This window comes from Gallus gallus, chromosome 7, assembly GCF_016699485.2.
Source record: "Gallus gallus isolate bGalGal1 chromosome 7, bGalGal1.mat.broiler.GRCg7b, whole genome shotgun sequence".
NCBI lineage: Eukaryota > Metazoa > Chordata > Aves > Galliformes > Phasianidae > Gallus > Gallus gallus.
Window position 1 is genome coordinate 13140524 of NC_052538.1, and position 22426 is coordinate 13162949.

A 22426-nucleotide genomic window follows, 5' to 3' on the forward strand; every position below is an offset into this window, starting at 1 on the left:
TCTTGGTTTTACTGATGTGTCAAGTTAATTTAAAAGATGAAGTTCTACTTTGTTCTAATGTTCCTTCTTTTCAGAAGTTCCTTATTTTTGAAGACTGGGAGTCAAACAGTTTTAGGTCTATTTTTACTATTGCACAGTAGGAGAGGGGAGATTAATTTCAAGGGATACCTTAATGAAGGAGCTGCATTTTTAGCTGCACAACTGTGTTCTCTAGCCATGTCAAGTGAGCTACCTGCTGTGATGTATGTGGTCAAAGTGAGATGCTCCAACCTGGATGAAAGGGGCAAGAGTGGTAGTACATCATTCTTGACATGGAATGATATCTCTAATTCTGAATATGGAGTATGACAGACAGAGTATGTCACCTGTGTTAGGTTGCAAGACTTCATTGCATTGCAGTGTTGCCCTCCTGCTGATGGAAACAGATGTGTGGCACAAGAAAATGCAGCATTCCTTTACAGTCTGAATGTGATCCGTGGCAGAAGTTATTCACCAATAAGCATGTATATAAAGAATTATGTTACATATTTTAGTAGTGCTGCTATTACTGATGGGTTATCTTGGGATGCAGGGAGAAGGTGCAGAAAGCTTCCAGATAAACTGGATGAAATCTATAATACTACCAAAAAACTTTTGTTTTCCTGGATCATAAAGCCTGTTTTGATTTGTCACAGACTGGCCCTTAAAGATAACCTAGGTTATAGCTCCTGTCAGCAAAACTTTATGAATACTTTGGAAAGATAATGGGAATAAGTTGCCAGCAACTCTTACATCTAAATGGATATTCAGAGATGTAAAGACAATAAGAATGGTTAAAGCAATTAAATACTTGTGGGGTTATTTTTTGTTTGTCAAATAACCTGAATGAAACTTCAGCCAATGACAGTCTGCCAGACAATTCACACCTCACTGTTAACAATCAATGGCAGTAAGACTATATGTTAATGGAGCGTTCCACAAACATCTGGATACGCTTTTTCACTGAATTTAGACAAAATGCAGTTGACAAACAATTTAGAAATTATATTGCTTTGAAATATTAAGGTGCTAATGAATTAAAATACATATTATAATGTGGCTTTTTCTAAACTAGCCCATCATCTACTTTTTAAATAGTAGATTTTACTGTTCTGTGGCTTATTCAGATACAGCAAATCAATGCAAATCAGTTCTGTCTTGCCAACCCTTGTCCTTAACAAGATGTGAATGTGTTCCAACTAATTACCATTTCTTGTGTCACAAATGACATTCCTTATGCAGTGTGGTCAACTCAGTTCAGCTGCTTTCAGCAGTAAAAATACTCATTGTGGCACGCATTCCTCTTGTAGAGTTCTATTCTGTAGTTTATTCATCTGGCTCAATTCTTAGGGAGGTCTTTATACCAAAGAAGACATTTTGGAGGAAACAAAAATAATTGTTCTTTTGGGACGCTGAGGAAAAACTCTTTACTGCAAAGCTTGCCAAATTGTTACACAGCTGTTAAGATGATATAATGGCTTTTTTGTTTGACTAAGTTTGTAAATATGAACTTCCTTCCGTCTGCATTTATAATGAATATAGCTGCATGCAGATAATTTTTTTCTGAATTTTTATTGAGGGAGAGTTTCTATACAGTACTTACATATTTACATACACAGTTTATATTTGATTATAAAATGGATGACCTAATTTTCTGTGAACTAGATATAACCTCTTCCCCGAGTCCCACCAAAAGAATGTATGTCTAGAATAAGTGTTTGTCCTGGTTTTGCATAGCAGGAAAATACTCATTTTTGACAGTTCTTGAACAGAATGCCCTTAATCCTAGGAGATGTTCTATGTGGTGAAATTGCAATAGAACCTACTTAGACTTAAAAAAAATAGACTCAGAGTGGATAGTAGATTCTGTCTCTTCTGTGTATATCTGGTGTTCCTGCATTTGTTGTGAAGCGATGTTTCCTGCTGGTTTCCAAATTGTAATGGAGGAAATGACAGCACTGGTGATCAATCCTATGGTCACTGGCTTAAGTATTTTGGAAAGGAACTGTGATTGACTACAGTGATATTGTAAGCTGAGGTAATGTTTTGACTTAAGAAGGGCATGGCTCTTTGAGCATTGATGCAAAATCAGCATGTCTTACAGTATAAGTCTGCATTTAGCACTGATTTTCTGACTCATCTTTAATATTAAGAAATTAGATGTAATTATGTCTATGTGAGGACGTGGCTGTTGTTTATAGTCTGTGGGGAAAAAAATCTGAGGTGGCATGTGTTGATGGTAAAATAACACACATCTACCAATGTTTGCTGAGGACTCTTTGGGAAGGTGCTACCTGGTGAAGCCATTGAGCCATACTGTAGGGTACCGTTCTTAACTTCTTTGAGAGCTTCAGAGCTCCAGAATTTTCACAATCATAATTCAGTTCTTGTAGGAGGGTATTAATGCCCCACACTGAATGCCAGTGATCGTCTCCTTGTCCCTACAAATTTGTGTTTCGTGTGGAAACTAGACCGTTTTATGGTGCTATTCAGTTGGTCTTACCTTGGTGTTTGAAACTGCTCATAAACCTCCAGTATTTTAAATACAAAAAAAAAAACCAAAACAAAAAAGAAACCTGAGAGTTTGAATGGAAAAAACTTTGTTAGTCATGCTAAAAAATGGTGACTGTGATGAGATGGTGGCTCAGATCATGGATGTGATCAGGTGGTGGCTTTAAGAGTAGCCACAAATTATGTATGTGGTGAAAAAAATATTTAAACGTTTGGTTTACCTTAAACTTAGTTTAGTCAGCTCTTGTCATTAGTTTTCCCTTTATCATCTAAATCTGTCTGGCTTTCGTTGATCACTTTTCCACAGCATTAAACTTAGGTGACAAACAAGAATAATGGAATACAGAGTGACAGAACTTATAATTTGCTTGAAAGAATGCTTTTGATGTGAAACACAATGTGCAGTGTACATATGCCCAAGTATAAAGCTGCACTCAATTACTTGCTGTGGATTACGTTCCTTCACTGGATAAAATTGGGGTAATTAGTTTTAATCAAGAAACTTAATAATAGTAATCCTGAACTTTTTTTTTCTGTTTGTGAATGGCAATACAGAGTCCATCAGCTCATGTTTTGTTTTTCGTTGTTGTTTCATCTGTTCGCCTCTCCTTTGTCCCCCACCTCCTCTTTACGTGCAGCACCAAAGCAGTCTACTGTCTTAGTCTCCATATGCAAGAAAAACTCCATTCACAAAGCTGTGGGGCATGTTGGCAGCAGACTTTCCAGACAGTAGTTGTCTATTTGACTCGGGTGCTGAGCTGTTTAGACAAGGTCTCTGCAGTGCAGGATCTGAACAGTGTTTCCGTAGGAATGCTGGCCTGATCCTGTGAATTTAAATCTTTCTGTTTTAAGTCCTTCTTTAACAAGATTCAGCTGTCAGCTCTGTCCTCCCTGGTTGTCCTACTGTATAGAAATGTCATGTTCATGTCCTTGGTGGTAAGATTTGCAGTGTTTTTTTTTTTGCTTTTTGCAGTGGAAGCTGATTTTCTTATGTTGTCAGGAATGAGTGCTTTAAAACATTGGTTCTGTGTTAAATATTTACATTCTGCCTTAATCTCTACAATTAAATGCTAAGTCAAGTCATTTTAATGTGCATCAGTTGATGCTTAACTGGCTTTTAGACTTCTCAAACTTTTGACATAACAAAAACCTTTTTATGTTAAGAGTGCTTTCTTGCTTAAGTGCTTTTCTTTCCAGGAAGTAGAGTCCACTGCTAGCGTTCTTCCCTCTTCCTCAGTCTCTGCTGCCAAGATTTATTTAGAAGCTGAAGTAATGCAGCTTTTCAGCATGAACATATATCTATAGAGCACATCTTAAGTGTACAAAGTTAATTTCTTAAAATATTTTAATGAATTTGGAGTTTCACAAGACTTATAAATTGGAAAGTAAGAACAGTGTTCAGTGGACAGCACTTTCATGCCTATTAATTGACTGTGTCAAATTTTATAGCTTTATACTTCAAATTGCTGGTACTGCTTTGAGTTACCTTGTGGACTTCAACTAAAATAATCAAACCATACAGAGGAAGGACTTATAGTTTACGATAGAAACAAAACCCCATGTGAAGAAAGTGTTTGGTGGTTGTTGTATTTTTGTTTTCATTATTGTGGAAGAAATATTTTGCCAGCTTTTTCCATTTTGGGAAACTTTGGGAGGAACTTTGCAATGACATTCTGCTCAAATGGCAGTTAAGTTGTATTTTCAATCTTCATCAGTGATGACTGAGCCATTCTGTATCAGCTTAGGCTTTCTCATTTTCAGAAATTCATACAGGCTTACTTGGAGAATAGTGGTGGAATTACTACAGACTTTGATGCCTTGCTGGACCAGATGTCTCACAGAAGTTGCTTTGGGGTTTGAGGTCACTTCTGGAATGGCTCCTCTCTTTTTGAGGAGAATGAGAGCAAGTGCTGAGAAGAGTTTTTGTATAAGTATAGGACTTTTTCTTCTTACAGGGTTGTCAATAAAACATCTTAGATTCTGCCGTATCAACAAGGAAAGAGGTGAGCTGTAGTTAATGCAGCAGGAAGTTGACCTTCTGTTTTGTATTGCATATGAGGTTTACAGTGATAGTGAAATTTTGCCTAATCCTGATTACTGCCAAATGATCTCTTGGTCTTTCATGTAATAGGACCCTGTCCCGTTCCTAATAGAATCCAGCCTTTCTGTCCTGTCTTGGCTCCTAGAAGTTCTCTCTGCCATGCCCCATTTTGGTGTTTCTCCTAGACTCTCAGTGTTGTCCTCAGTGCAGTCCTTCCAGGTCACCCTCAGGGTGCAGGTTCTCCATACTGTATCTGTATTTTCTGGTAATGTCCTTGTGGATTTCCCCCGCCAGATTAATTATTCTTCTCTGCCATGTACCTAAAGAAATTACACGTTCTTCTGCATTGAAGTAGGTGTTGAAAGAATAATGGGGACAGTAGGGGATTTATGTGTCTGCTTGCAGTTTGTATTGAAATCGGAGGGTAGAAGTTGACTGCTGATTTGGATTCCCAGCAAGTTTGTCTTGCTAGTGGCTTAAAATGCCAAATAATCGCTCTGGTATAGCTTGTTATTTAGATAAGTGTGGTTTTTGTTTCACTATTATTGTTCTTTTGCTCAACTTGTTAGGAATAGATTTAAAGTAAAGCGGATGTCTTGTAAGTTAAGTTGTTTTTTTCCCCTTCCTTTGGTAGTGTGTCAGCCAGAAGATTATTTCCCTATTCATCCTCAAAACGTTTTTTTTTTTTCAAATGTTTGATGACGAATGATAGAACTATGCTCAAAATGTGCTGACTCATAAATGCTAATAATGAAATACTAGTATACTTTAGGTGTTTTGAAAATTGATTTGTGAGTTTTCTGAAAAATACAGAGGTCATTTGATGGAGATGGTATTTCCAGCTACTGAAACTAGCTGTTCATAATGCCTTCTTTACATCTGTCTTTAAAAGTCAGACCAGTTATCCTTGGGGTACTTTACCTTCTGGCCTGTAAGTTTGGGATGGGGAGCAGAATAAACCCACCACAATTCAGGTGGAAAACAGTCCAGATGGGGTAGTAGGTCTCTGTCACAAGTGTGTGGGGCCAGATGGGATCCACCCACGGGTGCTCAGGAAGCTGGCTGAGGTGATTGCCAAGCCACTTTCCACCATCTACCAGTGTTCCTGGTCAAGCAAAGAGGTCCTGGAGGATTGTAGGCTTGCCAGTGTGACTCCCATCTATAAGAAGGTTATTAAGAAGGATCTAGGGAAGTACAGGCCTGTCAGCCTGACCTCGGTGCCAGGGAAGGTTGTGGAGCAGATCATTTTGAGTGAGATTACACAGCATGTGCGGGACAGCTGGGGATCAGGCCCAGCCAGCATGAGTTCATGAAAGGAAAGTCCTGCTTGACCAACCTGATCTCCTTCCATGATCACATTACCTTACCGTTGGATGGGGGAAAGGAGATTCTGGTCAGGTGGGCATCAGCACTTCTACTGTGTAACTAGGACTAGAGGGAACGGCCTCATGTTGCACAAGGGAAGGTTCAGTTTGGATATTAGGAAAAAATATCTCTCTTTCAGAATGGTCAGGTGCGAGAACAGACTGCCTGGGGAAGTGGTTGCGTCACTATCCCTGGAGATGTTCAAGAAATGTTTAGATGTTATACTAAGGAACATGGTTTAGTGGGGAAATATTGGTTGTAGGTGACCTTGAAGATCTTTTCCAGCCTTGGTGACAATGTAGTCTTAATTCTTAGCAGAAATCCTAAATCACCTTCCAGCCTGTTGCAGCTGAGGTTAGAGTGAAGAGTATATAACATGGTAAGAAACTTTATATAAAGCAGCTTGTGAACAGTGTTGTTTCTTTTATCATAGTTAAAGCACTGCTCAGTAATTTTTTGAACTGTGACTGATATCCCTTATGGAAAGGGATTTGGCAACTTGTTCTGAGTCTAGATAGTACCTACATCTTACAAATTGTTCATGTTTGGTGTGGTATCTTAAATGAGCACTGGCATAATAGTTATTTTTAACCTTTGTGAGGGTCCCTTGGGCAAGAGTTTTTAACTGTACTGAATCCAAGTATTGCATTACTGTCTACGTATGATTATAATGGGTTAGCTGAGTGTCTAAGGAGGAAATATGCTCACCTGTGTTGTAGCTTATTAAACGTAATAAAACATCCTTGCCACCAAAGTACACATCCCTTCATGCAATTTTATGCTTCACAAAAATAATTTGACTGTAATATGGGCAAAACACGCTTTTAAATGATGTTGTGGTGCATCTATAGAATAAGACAGCTTTGCTTTTGTTGGTTGCTTTTGGTTGGTTTTGATACACTTTTTTTCTTCTAATTCAATTAACTTCAGCAGCTCTTGAAGAAAGAGAGGGCTAAATAGCACACAGCAGAACTACCAGCTGTTAGACTTCTTGAAGAATTGTTTGGACTGTTGCAAATAGTATGTGTGGAAATGTTGCCTTTGTAGCAAAATAGAATTCTTAAACTGTTTATGCAAAATACCACGCATGTCACATTTTATGTTCTGTTGTTACATGCAGAATGTTTCTGCAGATGCAGTTATGGATGTAAGCAGTTCTTGTTCTGTTTTTTCAAACAATGTCAGGTTTGCTTTGTGTTCTTTGCCATGGCTCTTATCTGTAAGTTGAAAATTGGAAACCTGCCTTTCTTCCTTCATTCTTCCAACATGCCTGCTGTAGGCTTGCTGATAATTGTCTACAAAAACGTGAAAGGCTTGTGTTCTCGCTTGGAATCATTAGGCGCTTGGGAAGCTTCCATGGCAGTTCAGACATCTGAGTTTGTTGTAGATGGCCACCAGATTTGTCAGGAATTATTTGCCCTTGGTGAAGTGATGCCTGCTGTCACCAGTCACTTAGCTGTAGTCTGTTCCATCTCAGTCCCTCAGATCAAATTGCCAAGAAATGTCACAGGGCTTTTCTCATTTCTGGTCAATGTAGACCAAGAATCACCTCATAGAGGCACCTGAAATATTTTTGCGTAGTAACTCCTCACTTAGTGTAGAGGCTACATCAGATGAAAACATTGTTGCAGTCAGTGTATCTGTGAGAAAATTAAGGGTCTGCAAGTCTAGGAAGTGTGCTGTTGAGGATTTTGAGGAAGCTTCTGCAAGAAGGGTGGAATAGCATAAGTTGTTGTGAGTTACTTATGGAATTTCAGTGGGGAAGAAAGCCACTTTTTAATTATTATTTACTAACTATAAATTTTGTCATTGATTTGGAAACCTCTAAGACCAGGTGACTTGGTTACGTATTCCTGCCTTCTGGAAATACTGTCACGGTTGTATTTGAAGTATATCTTTCTAGTCAAGTATGTAACTAACCCCAGTTTAGAAAATGAATTTGTACCTTCTTAAATTGCATAATAAAGCTTAGCTTGACTATGGAACCTTTTTTGACATCTAGCTTTCTTTTGTCAAGATTGCCTCTACTCTGAGCTGTTTTGTTTCACTTACAATGCAAAATACATTTGTCTACTTAGTAATGTTTTTTAAAGATTAGTTATGCAGATTTATTCTCCTAGAGGTTGCAGCCTTATACTCCTGTTGACGTTATTGTGTTAGGCTTAGTGTTGCTTCTTGGTTTCTACATCAACTTGTTAATATTTATTATTTCTTTTTGGGTGTCAGGTTTCAAAGGTAAAACTGAATTGGAAGAGATCCTTTAACAGTGTTTGTGTTATAGTAATTGCATAATGAAGATTCTGGAAAATGGGAACTATTGTATGTTTTTAAATGCATATCTCTGCCTAATGAAGGCAGGCTATACTTTTAATGCAGATTTAAAGCTATACATTTTCCTGACTTGCATAACCTCATTTTATTTTCGTATTTAAAATTTTTGAAAACTGGTAATACTGAGATGTTGGCTCATGCAGCTGACAATGAATTACATTCTTTTGGAGAACACCTCTGTTTAGTTGTATTATCTGGAACAGTATTTTTAGCAGACATGACTTTTGTATGTATGATTTCTGTCTATGCAGCCTTTTAGATCTGTCTTTGTAAAGAATTTTCTGTGAGATATGGTGTTATCTGGGATGCTCTTTATACAGAACTTAATACCATTTGGGTTCTCTGACTGAAACCTTCGTTCTGGAAATTGGACACAATGATGGATAAAGCCCCATCTTTTTAAAGCAACATCTGTTTGGCTAAATGTGAGATGGGCACTGAAATGTATTGGAGGAAATAAAGGTTTTATTGTGTGCCTTCTCTGCAGAGCATATTTCAGGTACAATTAGATAAATTCTTCAGTAGATTTTTCAGCAATTTTGGCTTGTCCCCTGTCAAGAGGAAACATCTTTTAAGTGTATTTTGGTGTGTAGGAGGTCACTTTATGGAAGCTAATTTTAAATTTCATGTTATATGATCAATATATATATAACACGTAAAAATAAAAGTACTGAAGTATTAATGAGAAACCAATCATGTGGAATATAGGTTAGACTTCTACCTGATCCATTTTCTGGTTTACATCTCTCTTAGATCTATCAAGCAAAGAAAGGGTGGGGTGGATATTTTTTAGGTGTTCTTGCTGTGGTACATCAGGGGAATTTCCTGTTTGTTGGAAATTGAGATGAAGTAAACATGCTGATATCTTCACTTTGTTTATTTCAGGAAATTGGTGGGTGATTGAGTAAACTGAAGTTAGAGAGCGAGTGTACAAGCTTTGATTAAATACAAAAGGAATCAGTAGTTGCAGTGGATGTGAAAGTGGAAAATTGTTTTTATTTCTTCATATCACTAGCCAGAAAGAACTTATTTTCTGTCATTTTGTTTTGTCTGTGAACAGTGCTGTGATTTCTTATTCCTGCTTAACTGGCTGACTGCTTCAATTGAAAGTTTAGGTTCCAAATATGAGGAAAACTTGGGAGCAACTATGGTACGTTTGATGTTTTTGTGGTTAAAATCTCTGGGATAGTTGAGCAGCCTGTTATAATCTGAAAAGCGCAACAGCTCTAGCATGAACACCTTGTGCTGTTTAGAACATTTCTATTTACTGTATACAGCACTGGTATATTTTGGGGGATTCCAAGAACACTGAGACAGTTTGCTTTGATGTCTGATATCTGATTAAGACTTCTCTTGTTCCAGTTGCTTATTCAGACAGTTGTTACATGAATTTTAGAAACTCTTAGTTGTGTTGTGCTGCTACAAATATTTGTATTCCAAACTGATAGTTAATGTAAAGAAAAATATTTTTTAAGGGCTTAGTGAAAAAGTTATTTGACCGGGCTTAAACACAAACAGCTGGAGGCAAAGGCAAGTTCTTGTACAGACGTGCTTAATTTTACGAGTAGCGCTAGAAATCATGCTGTGTATGCGTGATAGATTGTTACTTTCAGCAGGTTTTAATTGATCTTTTATGGAAACTTCAACCCATCCGCAATGCAAAACATGCACTTTGAGACCTGAGGATTTTTTTTCAGAAACTTTCTTGCATGTTACACACATTGGTGGGTGAGGGAGGGACAGTTGTCAGCTGTTTTGCATCTCCCAGTTAAAGCTGAGAATAAGGCCTCGCAGTGAGGGTGCCTGGTTTTCATATTTAGCGAAGTTCCACTTTTCAGGCTAGCTGCCTGGTCAAGTAAAAGACTTGAAAATGAAGTAAGTTCAAAATGCATATTGCTTTTTAGGCTTTTCTTTTTACACATATTGCCTAATGTCTTCCCTGTCCCAATTTCCTTGAATGGTGAAGTGTTGCACATCTTGTTTTGATATTGACTTCCTACGTTTGAAGGTCGTGATTTTTTGCTGAAGTGCAATCTCATATTTTAATTTTGAAGAACAACTTAAAGGTGAAGACTTTGTTAAAAACTTAGTGTAAACATTTCTGTTTTTCAAATTGCTACAAATTATTTTAATGAATAAGCAAGAAATGGGGTAGTTTTGTGAAGTAATGCTGACTCTGCTTCAGCAGTTGGAGTGAAGTTGAATTTGACAGGACACGTGAACAGAGTTGTGGCAGATCATGTTGATTAATTTAATGAAAACATCATTGATAAGTCGGAGGGAAAAGGGATGAGCTAGAAACCGGTAAACTTTGGCCAGAGGTTGTCACATTCCCTTATAATCTAGTGACCAACTACTGAAATAGATTTCTCTGACTACTGACATGTATGCAACTATTTATTTCTTGGATCTTGTATGGAGACAGGTAGAGACGGCTGCCAGGGACCTCAAGGGGTCACCCACAGTACTTCTGATTATGTGAGCCTCTTTGTAAGTGCAAGGCGCAGCTCTTACTTTTTCCATTTCAAAGCTACTTTGCATAAATAATTTGTTGTTTAACTGGTACAACAGAGTGCTATCAGAAATGACAGCAATGTATGCCATCTTGATGCAGTAAACAAATACAGAATTTTGACAGAATTACTGCCTGAGCAATTTCAGAAGCATGCAAACTTACTGACTGGTAAGGTCTTTCTGTTCTTCCTGAAATGGCTAAAGGTTTTTTTTTCATCAGACATTCTATGTGTTTTCAGCATATTGTGCTGAGTACAAGCCTAGAAAACTATTGCCTGAAGCATGGTTTGAAAAAATAAAAGAAAAATATCAACTCAAAATGGTATGTTGAAAGAGGCCTTTACATCGTACGAGACTTTTATTTGGGATGTTCTGAATTTGATTTTTTAGCTGACAGATTTTCTACCTCAGTGTTTGAATTTGAGAGATTTGGAATGTCTCTGATATAAGAGCATTGGGATATATGCAGCCTGTACCTGTGGTGTTTGAAGCTAAGAACTCTTGTTCAGGTTTTTATCTAGATTACTCTTGATGTAAGCTGGTTTATAGGACATTGGATTACACAGAGAACTTCCCATGATTTCTAATCTTGTTCCAGATCTTTTTCTTTCTTTTTTTCCCTCCTTTTTATTTTTTTTCCCATGAGAGTAATCTATTTCAGAATGCTTTAAGAGGAAATTAAGGGTATTGAGAGGAAGCATGCAAATACTAAAACACATGATCTACAGGTTATCACTTGCTTGTTGATTCGATATTAAAATCAAAGGAGAAATGTTAGTGTCAATTATGGCATAGGAATTCTATGTACATGTAAATATATATACATTTTTGTTTTTAACTGAAGGGCATGGAGGATTTTTTGATCTTTGTCATGTGGGCAGAGGATCAATACGAAAGAAATAATTTGCTCAAACTGCTTTTCATTGTTTACTGTAACTTCAAGGAAACGTGGAGAAATATGAATGTGTTTTGGTTGTTAGTTTTGCAAATGTGTATCCAATTCATTTACTCCTCTAAAAGTAACCCCTCAAGCCTGAATTGTATTAACTACACAGCTTTTACATGTCTTTAAGCAGTCAGATGAATGAGTATTATGGGTAAAATACATGCTAGAATCTTACTTGTATGGTGCATTAGAGTTGTTTTTGGTCATGTATAACTTCTTACACAGTAATGGGTGCTGGCATGGTCACAAGTGAACACGGAGCTCTGATTTCTAAAAATATCCTAGTGTGCGCTGTGTAGTTCTTTATGCTCAGGAGACTAGATTTGCAAAAGGCAGAAGTTCAGTGGTTATTCAGATGATGTTTTGACCATTTGTGTATTGTTTATCCCTTGAGTAGATTTTTTTTTTTTTAACAAATTCCATAGTTGTTTTGAAGAAGCAAATCCTTAATTCAGTAACAAGCATAAGCTTGTACAAAGTTCTTCTTGGGTAATAAGAAAGGGTGGAGGTGAGAACATCAGTCAGCTGGTCTAATGTTGGGGTTTTATGCTATCAGTTTTCCTTTAATATATGTAGCATTGTTATCGCAGAATGTGTTACACTGCTTCTTGAAGTACAGTGAATAGACACAATCTTGAGCCTTTGAGGACATTGGCATTTCCAGTTGGATTTGGAATTCTGTGGTGTTTTCTTGTTTGTTTTTTTAATGTTTCCATCATTTAAATAAGTGTGGCATAGACAAATTCTCTTTCTTTTTTTTTTTCCCCACAATGATTTATTTTCATGCAGAGTGTTTTTATTAAAGGAAATACTGTTAGTGTAATGAAACTTAACTATTGTCTTGGTCTGGATAGATTTACAGTAAGAACTACAGTATCGAAGTGCGAGTCTTCAGTAGAGGGTCTCAGTGAAAGTCACTGGAAATGCTTTCAGAACTTCTTGGTGTCCGAGAGATCAGCTGTTGTTTTCTGATAGTAGCACTTTGTTAGCTTTGGAATTGTGCAGTGGTGTCTGGTTGTGAAAATGTCAGAAGGGTACATCTGAAACATTGTTTGCAGGCTTTTCATGTTTCCTTACATGTGGGTTTGTGGGTTTTTTGTTTGTTTTGTTTTTCGTTTGTTCTTTGATATTGCGTCATCTCATGTTCATCCCGGCATACAAAACTATGACAGATCGCATAAGAAAAAAATTGAAAAAGTAAATGTTTCTTTTTTTTCTAAATGATCTTTTTATTATTATTATTATTACTGTGTATTTAACATAGTGTTATGTTTAAGTGTTGCAACTGTTGGCATCTACTGAAAGTCTCACTACCTTTTCATAAATAACACTAGAGTACTAGGCCACATGCATTCAAAGGTGAACAAAACGTAATGAACTGTTTTGGAAACTAGCAGGTTTACAGTGGATTATAGGTCTGCCTATTCAAATAACGTTTCAAATGGATCAAGTTGGCTGATGCACTCCAGACTGGATAATAAGATAATACATAGAGCACACTTCAGTGCAGGAAGACTACACCATGTCAAGACCTTATTTTTATCGGTGTCCTAAAATGACAGATGCTAAGAAGCCCTTACATGAGGGACTAAAGACTGAAAGCTAAGTATTTTTTTACAGTCTGTGATGTCTTCATATGTTACTGTTGATTTTCTGGAAAAATGAGAGTCAAAGTGCTGCTACGAAAAATGTTCCTTGAAAGGGCATCTGATATTTGCAGCTTAACGTGTAATCTCATTAGTGCATTGGCTATTCTCATTCAGGTTAGCCCTATCCAATTTGTTATGACAGCAAAACAAAACCAAAGAGGGTTGACAGAGCGTTAATGCTGAAAAGAAGCAGACATCCAGGAATCGTGTTTATTGTAACTGGTTTACATGAATCTTATGAAGGTAGAAATAGAAAAATGCTTAAGATGAGAATTTGTATACACCTTTAGAAAGTGTTTCTTGAATTGTAGCTTGGCAGGGGTTCTTGGAAGAGCAAGAGTCTTATCTGGTAAGCTGTCAGTGCCGTTTCACTCTAAAAGTAGAGTCAAATTGAAGTTGTCGCTGCCATCAATTGCCCCTGTTCAAGGACGGGGAATTTTGAAAATTTCCCATGGTGGTTACTGTAGGTGTTTGAGCACCAAATTTAGTCACTGAATACGTTTAGGGGAGGGAATAGCCAACAATTTTGAACAACTGTCTCGTTAGAGAGCCTTGTTGTGCCATACTCGGGATGCAACTAGAATAATAGCAGTGTATTATTGGAGAGAACAGATTAGAACCTTGTTGTACAAATGACACATGGGCAGTGAGTCTTTGTTGTGCTTTCTCTGACTTGATTGCTTTGTATTACTGAGTCTGTTCATTTTACTGCTGAGCTGCCATGGACAAGTCAAGCACAGATAAGCGTCTGACTGAAATTTCAGTGGGCACATTCAAAACATTGTTCTGTATTACAGATCGCTCAATTAAATCTGAGAGCTGCTCATTTCCATTAAATTCTGTTTTGACAGATGCTTGAAATTAATAGGGCAAAAGTGTTGAAAAATGGCTTGAATCTTTAAAATTACTTTGTCACTTCTCCCAGTATGAGCTAAACAGAATTGTGAGCTGCTTAAATTTTACTAACCTGCAAGTGCTTTGGAATTGTAATTGGCTTCCTTTTTCTATTTCTTAGATTAACTTGGTTTGTAATGATTTCTTGAAAAAAAAAAAAAAAACAAAGGAAGAAAAAAGAAATGTTTAGACATCTACTGTTGTCGTTTCTTGTTGTAGATTAAAGTGTCACAGCCTTAGAAAGGTCCTGGTTTGCTGAAGTATGACCTATGTATGCTGTGTTCAACAACAGTGTGAAGATTTCTGTAAAAAGGAAAAGTTTGAACTTCTTAATTTTAATTGGGATATGCACTATTTTTGAGTTGTTACTGTTTTGTAGTTCTGTTACTGGGAAGTTCCGATACTCTTAGCTGAATGTTTTATCTTCTCTGTCTTAATTCATCAGTTTAGCCCACTAGTGGAGCTTGTGTGAAGAGATCCATTTTAGAGGACTAGCAAGTTAATATTTGCCGTTTCTTAAGTGAGACACTGTCCTCTGTGTGCCTTTTGCAAGCAAACATTGACAGGCTTGGAGGATATGCAGCTGACGTTAGAAAGCTTGGGTGGGGACTACAAGGAGCTGGCAAATACTACAGGATTTAGTGCCAGGCTTGCTGACACAACAGTACTTTACTTGTAAAAGTTTTCTTTAGGCTGCTAATTCTGTCCTCAGAGTAACTGGAACTGAAGCAGCGTCACTAATGACAAGTTAATACAGCAAAAGCAACAACTTATAGGAAATTGAAAATGTACTTCTTACTAAATATTTCTGAAGATTTGAGTTGTGGAAGGAAACCAAACTCCTCTCATACTGAAAGGATGAATTATGAACAGTGTCATAGAGTGAATGCACTGCAGAACAAATTCCATCTAACTGTAGAGTGTCAAAAACAGCTTGAAGAAGGAAAAGCTAGCTGTGCTGTGTAAAATGTCTGTAAATATTGAGCTCCGCCTGTTTTATATCACAGTATCTGTTTGATTCACCAGTTTTATAGTCGTGTTTCCTAAGGCACATTTTTTAATAGCTTCCCTTAACCTTCACATAAAAATTCCTAACATCAAGTATAGTTAGACATTGAAAAATGCTGTATTCTCAAATGAGAACAGTTGCTGTAGTTTGTTTATCACATCACCTTAAGTATAGTGTTTTGGCTTGAATCTACGATACCTCTGGTCCTCATAAAAGCCTAAGGACTAATAAAGCTTTCAAGGGATGTGAAAATCCAGCTTCTGTTTGTTTTGCAGAAGATTAGGTAGAAAGTAAGTATACCAGTATACCCTACTGTCTCCAGTTTTGTATGTGGAGAGGGCTTGGGGGTAACATTATGGAGAAGAGCCTTTGAGGGGTCAGGTGGTGGTGGTGGTGGAAGTAGACATGCCTGACTTGAAAGGCATAGAAAGGTGTGATCTTGGTGGAAGTATGCTCCTGATTATATGAGTGTATCGATATTTTTTTTGGATTTCAGTATCACTTGTAGATTTTTAGAAGAGCTTTCTTCCCTTTCCTGGAGTGCCAGAAATACTGAATGGTTTCAGAACAGGCACGGGGAGAAAAAAGAGTCAAAAGGTGAATTTAATCTGTTTTGCAGCTTCACTACAGCATGCCATGCCATGTTAGCTTAAATATTCATAGAATCATGGAATTGTTTGAGTTTGAAGAGACCTTTAAAGGTCATCTAGTCCAACCCCTCTGCAATGGGCATGGACATGTGCAGTTGGATCAGGTTGTTCAGAGCCCCGTCCAGCCTGAGCTTGAGTGCCTCCATGTATGGGGTACCCGCCACATCTGTGGGCAACCTGTTCCAGTGCTTCACTGCCCCTATCATAAGGAAAAAAAGGAAAAAAAAAAAAGCTTTTTTTAATATATCCAATCCAAATCTCCCATCTTTAAGTTTGAAACCATTTCTCCTTGTCCTATCACCACAGACCCTGCTAAAGAGTCTGTCCCTATCTTTCTTATGTCTCCCACTTAAGATACTGAAAGGCTCCTATCAGGTCTCCCTGGAGCCTTTTCTTATCCAGCCTGAAGAGACCCTTTAGACTGTCCTCTGAAGAGCTCTCTCAGACTGTTCTTGCAGGGCAGGTTTTCTGTCCCTGGAATGTTTTTTGTGGCCCTCCTCTGGATGTGCTCCAACAGGTCTGTGTCTCTCCTGTACTGAGGATTCCACATCTGGATGCAGTACTCCAGGTGAGTCTTTACCAGTGCAGAGTAGAGGGGTGGGATCACCTCCCTTGACCTACTGGCCATACTTTTGATGCAGCCCAGGATATGGTTGGCTTTCTGGGTTGTGAGGACACATTGCTGGCTCATGTCCAGCTTGCAATCTACAGTCCCTCAAGGTTCTTTTTGGCAGGAATGTATGGAATCTTTTCATCCCCCAGCTTTTATTGATAAAAGGGATTGCCACAACCCAGGTGCAAAATATTGTACTTGGCAGAATTGTTTGTGAGCTGAAGAGAGTTGTCTCAAGTAATGCTTATGCAGAGCAGCTTTGTTCACTAAGTCTATTGCTGGTTGTGGTTGGTGTGATACTGGAGAGCAGTGGAGCATTCTGTTGCTGCATCAACTGCACAATACTTCTAGAACAGGGTATGGTAGCTTCCAGCCAGGCTTGCCATGTTTGCATCTGAGCACCTTACCTGAAGAAACTTGCAGTTTTATTTTTGGAATAGGGTAAAGGACTTGATTTACAAGAAAAGATTTAAGATTGCAATGTGGATAGCTTAGTGAAGTAATGTTTAGGAGAGGGGTATTTGTCTGCATTTATTAGAAGATTCCGAGAGGAAAAGAGGATGTTTTAGTGTGAAAGACTTGGTGAAATGTAGGGGATTAAATGCAAATGAAAAGCATGATTAGAAAATGCTTCCTGACAGGGAAGGCTTGTGGTGGATGGAGTGAGTCTCTCCAACAGAGTTACAGAAACCTGGTTGTTTGGCATTTTTAAAATTAAGCTGAGGACAACATATGAATGGGCGTTGGGAAAAGTCTCGCACTTTCAGAAAGATGTGCTTTTGTTTTTGTTGAGAGCACGGCTTTATGAAAGAACCTTTTCTGTATTGTGAAATTACAAACTGATCTAGCTTCTGGTCTAGCTTCATGGAGTGAAGAGCTGCAACACTCCCTAACACTGGAATAAAAAATGTCATGCTGCTGAAGGCAGCATTTTTTTCACTTCCTTGTGAAACACAATTGTTACTGAATTAGGGGCTTTTTGATGGTTAGACTTGATGGTCTCTGGAGGTCCCTTCCAACCCATACAAATCTGTGATTCTCCTGGGTCCGCTGCTCAGGCCTGTCTATACTATTGCCCCTTTAAGATAAGCAGCTGCATTCTTTTCTCCTCCAAAAGTAAAATTGCAGTAGGAGTCTGAAGCTGCTTTGCCTAAAGCACCTGGATAGCAGTATCTTGTATCTGTGGGAAGCTCTGTCTTCAGCTGACCTCAGAGTAGTCGGTTGCCTCTGGTCTCCTGTTGCCTGGGTTATTAAGGTGAAGTGAAATGTAAATAATACAGGAATAAAAATGAAGGTTGTTCTAAATCATGGAGGTCTTTTTTTTTTCCCCCATGAACTACTGCCATAAATAGTCTAAAACTGATTGAACAGAGAACACTTTTGTAGTCTTTAGTAATCTGTCAACAGTTCAACTCTGCAGTATGGTGATGTCTTTCAGATCAAGATTTGTCTTCCTGAAGACTAGCACTTAAAACGTTGCTTCTAAGTTTACAAAATTTAAAGTGGTGCATTTGAAAGCCTGTGTAGCAAATTCCTATGCTGTTCATGGGTTGACCATCTCAAGGGGCACTACAATCTATGGTTTGTTGGGGTTTTTCTATGTGATTTTTGGATGATGTGTTCACATCTCTTTTTGAATGTTCTATATCTTATTGCAAATGCTTACTTGTGTGTGTGTGTGTGTGCGCGCCTAATCACTCCTAAATTGCTACCTATATCATTTTCTCTGAGTATGTTAAAATCTCTCCAATTTTCATTCTGAACAAGTCCTCTGTTTAAAAGTGTGGATATACCAAGCAAGGGGTTTGTGTCTCAGCCCCGTAGAAGGGGCTTGGAGGATGTGTTTGGGGAAGAGAGGCTTTTTAACAACAAGCTGATTTCCATTCAGTTCATAACAGGTAATCTTTGGAGAATGTTAAGTCTACTTTGCTCTCTCAGTCTTGTTAAATAAAGGAGAGTCAGATAGCTGTAATGGTGACCCTTTGTTTATAGGTGAGGGGTTTCTTGGTCAGATGGAAATTGTGCAGTATCACTGAAGTGATCTGGAGAGTGTCCAAGATTTAAACAACTTGATTGTTCATATTCTCTGTAGCTTGCTTAAGCATTTCTGTTTACAGATGTGTAAAGTCAGCTATTTGTTGCATAGTGAGACTGCACTTCCTGTGGGTTCCTTAGCTGTGGTCAGCTGAATTTTTTGGACAAGAGCTGAATTTTTTTTAATGTAAAGTCTGTAGACTTTGCCGATAATATCTGGCAATGAATGCATGTGCAAGGTTGAAGAGAATTCTTGGAGAAGAGAAGGCTCTGGGGAGACATCAGCGTGGCCCTCCAGTACTTAAAGGGAGTGTATAAACTGGAGAGGGAACAATTGTTTACATGGGTTGATAGTGATAAGACAAGGGGGAATGGTTTTTAACTGAGACAGGGGATTTAGGTTAGGTATTAGGAGGATGTTTTTCACTCAGAGGGTGATGACACACTGGAACAGGCTGCCTAAGAGAGGTTGTGGATGCCCCATCCCTGGAGGCATTCTATAAGGTTAGCTTGAAATTTCTGCTGTTGTGTTAAGTTTTCCGGACATTGTTCTTCATCTTTTTTCTGCGTGATTCTGACATAAAGTAGAATGTAAGAATGGCTAATTATCCATTGCAACTTTCATGCTTACTCTTTAAAAGTGAGCATTATCATCAACTTAGTATGAGTGTGCAATTTTTGTAGAGCTTATGGACAAACGTGCCTTGACTTCAGAATGTTTTTTTAGGAGTATAGCAGCTGACGCTAGCTTTCGTGGACGCTGATACAATCTGAGTATTACTTTTTTTTTTTTCAGATGGAGCAATTATCGGATGAAGAGCTTGACCATGGTGCAGAAGAAGACAGTGATAAGGAAGATCAGGATCTGGACAAGATGTTTGGGGCCTGGCTAGGAGAACTGGACAAACTCACACAGGTTGGGGAGTCACCTGTCACCTCATAGAACAACTATAAATAATTATTACATATTTATTTTCAGTTGAATGCTAACTTCTTTAACCTTAATGAGGATCTTTTTGAACACTTCAGATAGGTATGAATTAAGACTTTTCGCTCTGGTGCTTTGTCAGGGTCAAGTATGTATCCTCAGCTGTTTTATTGTGTAAGGGCAGAAGATACCTCTCTTCCCAGTTAATTAGCACTACCGGTTGGAACAAGACTGGCGGTAGCATATGACCAACTCCGTGTTCTTAAAAGAGCTCTGAATTAACTTGTTTTCCCCATTTCCAAGTTGTTAAATTCATTTTTCACAACCTGATAGTTATACCTTTCCCAAAGGGTACAATCCATTTGGAAAACTCTGGAATTGATCTTCTGTCCTTATGTATATAGAGAAACACAGACTTCAGCTGGCTAGTGCTAGGCTGTATCTCCAAACACACAGTTGGGCATTGTCTAGTGGCCATGCAATTGAATCTATTTGTTGCACCTGAACAACAATAAGGAACAAGAAAGTATGAATGGTGTCAATGATGATGTGCTAAGGTCACCTGATACATCCTAGAGGACCATTATTCCCATCAGACTGGCAGCTAACAGGATACCTCTTGGCATTTTTTTAGTGCTTTTTCTTTCATTCACAAGCAAATCTTCCATTTTGCACAGTATGCCAGAGTTCCAAGGTAAAAGTCCATTTCTCTGTGACCTCCTGCTTTGTTTTTTCCAGCCATGTGTGCTGGCCCTCCTGAATAGTGTAATTTATCTTCTCATTCTTTGTCACATAGATTTTTAAGCAATGATGTGATGCTCCAAGTTTCAATAAGCTAGATGGGAAGAGGCTTCTCTCATCACTTCTTTACTGTAAGCTTGGGGGAAAATGAAGAATCTTTCTTACGAAAAGACTGATTGAAAATGGAGTTAATCATACAACAGAAGATTTCAGATTCAGTCTCATGCATGTTATCTTTGGTTTAAAGGACCTACCTGCAAGTTCTAAATGCAGATGGCCTTACCCTAAAATAGGGTAAAATGGGGCAATAAAGAATCCTGCCTTTTCAAATGAATAGGAGATAGCGTGAAATAAAGACAATAAGAATGATGGTATTGTAGATCTAACTCCCTGTGAAAGATTTTTAATGGTAAGTGAGAGTCCTTTCACAGAGCCCTTGCCTTCAAATTACCTCTGAGGATCTTCACATGGGAGCACAATGGGTAATTGGTTTTAGACATTTATTCTTGGTTTCACTTAAGCAAATATGAGTAACTTCCAAATACATGTACTTTACTCAGGGCTCGCAGCTGTATGTTTAACATACAGACTTTATGCTGATACCTGAATTTTTGTCCTAATCAATGCAAAATGCTCAGAATATACAAACAAGTAGTGAAAGGCAGGACACACACTGTTTCTTGCTTATGTATTGCTGTGCAACGCAGTCTGCAATATAGCCATACAGTTGCACTTCTGTCTTTTGTAACTACTGAGAAGTGACATTTCCCCCAGAACTTTGAATAACCTCATAATATTTTGTATAAACAAGTTAATGTGGTCTGTTGTGTCTCAGATTACTTGTTTGGTAAATAGTTATGTCTTGATTCAGCTGAGGTCCCAATAAAGGGGCATGATTAAATGTAATGAGCTCCAAAGGGCATTCTGGTGTAGTTTTAGCATTTGTTGCTATTTATCAGCTGCACTCTAAAAGCAGTGGGAGAAGAATTTTGTCCCCAAGTTCCTTGAACTTGTAACTTCCTTTTCAGATTTCCTATTCTTATGTGCTTGTTTTGGGAAGATTGAAAGTAAGATCCAGATTCCTTTCCAGACAGGAATGCTTTTTTAAAAGATATGGAATTGTTAAGATGCCTTTGAGATAATTTGAATTCACTTTGCCCTCTTTAACCCTTTGCCTAGTAAAAGCATTATAAAATGCAACCATGAAATTTTCGACACATGTGAGCAGCATCTGTATTAGCAATTGGTGTCTGGTTACTCTGCTCTATGTAATGTCTTTCCTTGCTTTTCATTTTCCAGAGCTAGCCTTCTAGTGCTGTTGCAGTTCTCAGCAGCTTCCAAAACTGAAATTTTGCATTATTATGGAGAGTGTTCTCCAATAATACAAGGACTGCTCCGAAATTAATGCCTCCGATTTCATTATGTTGGTCCACAATGTCAGAGGTGGATGTTGGTGGTATGGCGGTAGGGGTTGAACCTTCCCACTAATATTCAGTTACATTTTGTTGTCATGTAGCAGAGGGTAGCCTGACAAAATCGTATCTGACACAGAAATGCGTATGAAGCAAAGGTGTTGCTGAACTCCTCCATGCAGAAAAAGTGGCGCCCATTGACATTTGTCCATTCTTTCTGAATGCTGAAGAAGACCAAGCAGTGGATACGTGTACAGTGAGGCAGTGGGTGGTGCATTTCAGCAGTGATGTCAACAACATGAAAAACAAGCAATGTTCCAGACAGCCAAGGAGATTTTTACAGGCACAGCATGCAGGCTTTTGTTGGTTGCTGGTAAAAATGCACAGCTAATAGTGGTGACTATGTTGAAAAATAGTGTTTAGTAGCCAAGAATTTGCTTGATCAAATAGTGTTATTGTGCTCTTTATTTCCGTGGAAATGAATAGGAGGCATTATATTTGGAGTGACCTACATAGTAAGCGTATATCCCAATTATTTCAAAGGATAGAATCATAGAATGGTTTGGGTTGGAAGGAACCTTTAAGATCACCTAGTTCCAACACTCTGCTATAGGCAGGGATACCTCCCTCTAGATCAGGCTGCTCAAAGCCCCATCCAGCCTGGCCTTGAATGCTTCCATGGAGGGGGCATTCACAACCCTGTGTACTAACGTGATTATTCTTAAATTTAATAAAACATACGTTAGATGTTAGATATATTTGCTTTGCGG

General features: G+C 38.2%; 1 protein-coding gene across 7 annotated transcripts in view; it reads left to right on the top strand.

Moving 5' to 3' along the window:
* RAPH1 (Ras association (RalGDS/AF-6) and pleckstrin homology domains 1) overlaps window positions 1-22426 on the top strand; it is an 85597-nt gene that overhangs the window by 15854 nt on the left and 47317 nt on the right. For all 7 annotated transcript variants that reach the window (XM_040703676.2, XM_040703673.2, XM_040703677.2 and 4 more), the window contains exon 2: window positions 19372-19491. In XM_040703676.2, coding sequence (XP_040559610.1) covers window positions 19372-19491 — 120 coding nt within the window. The remainder of the gene's footprint in view (window positions 1-19371; window positions 19492-22426) is intronic.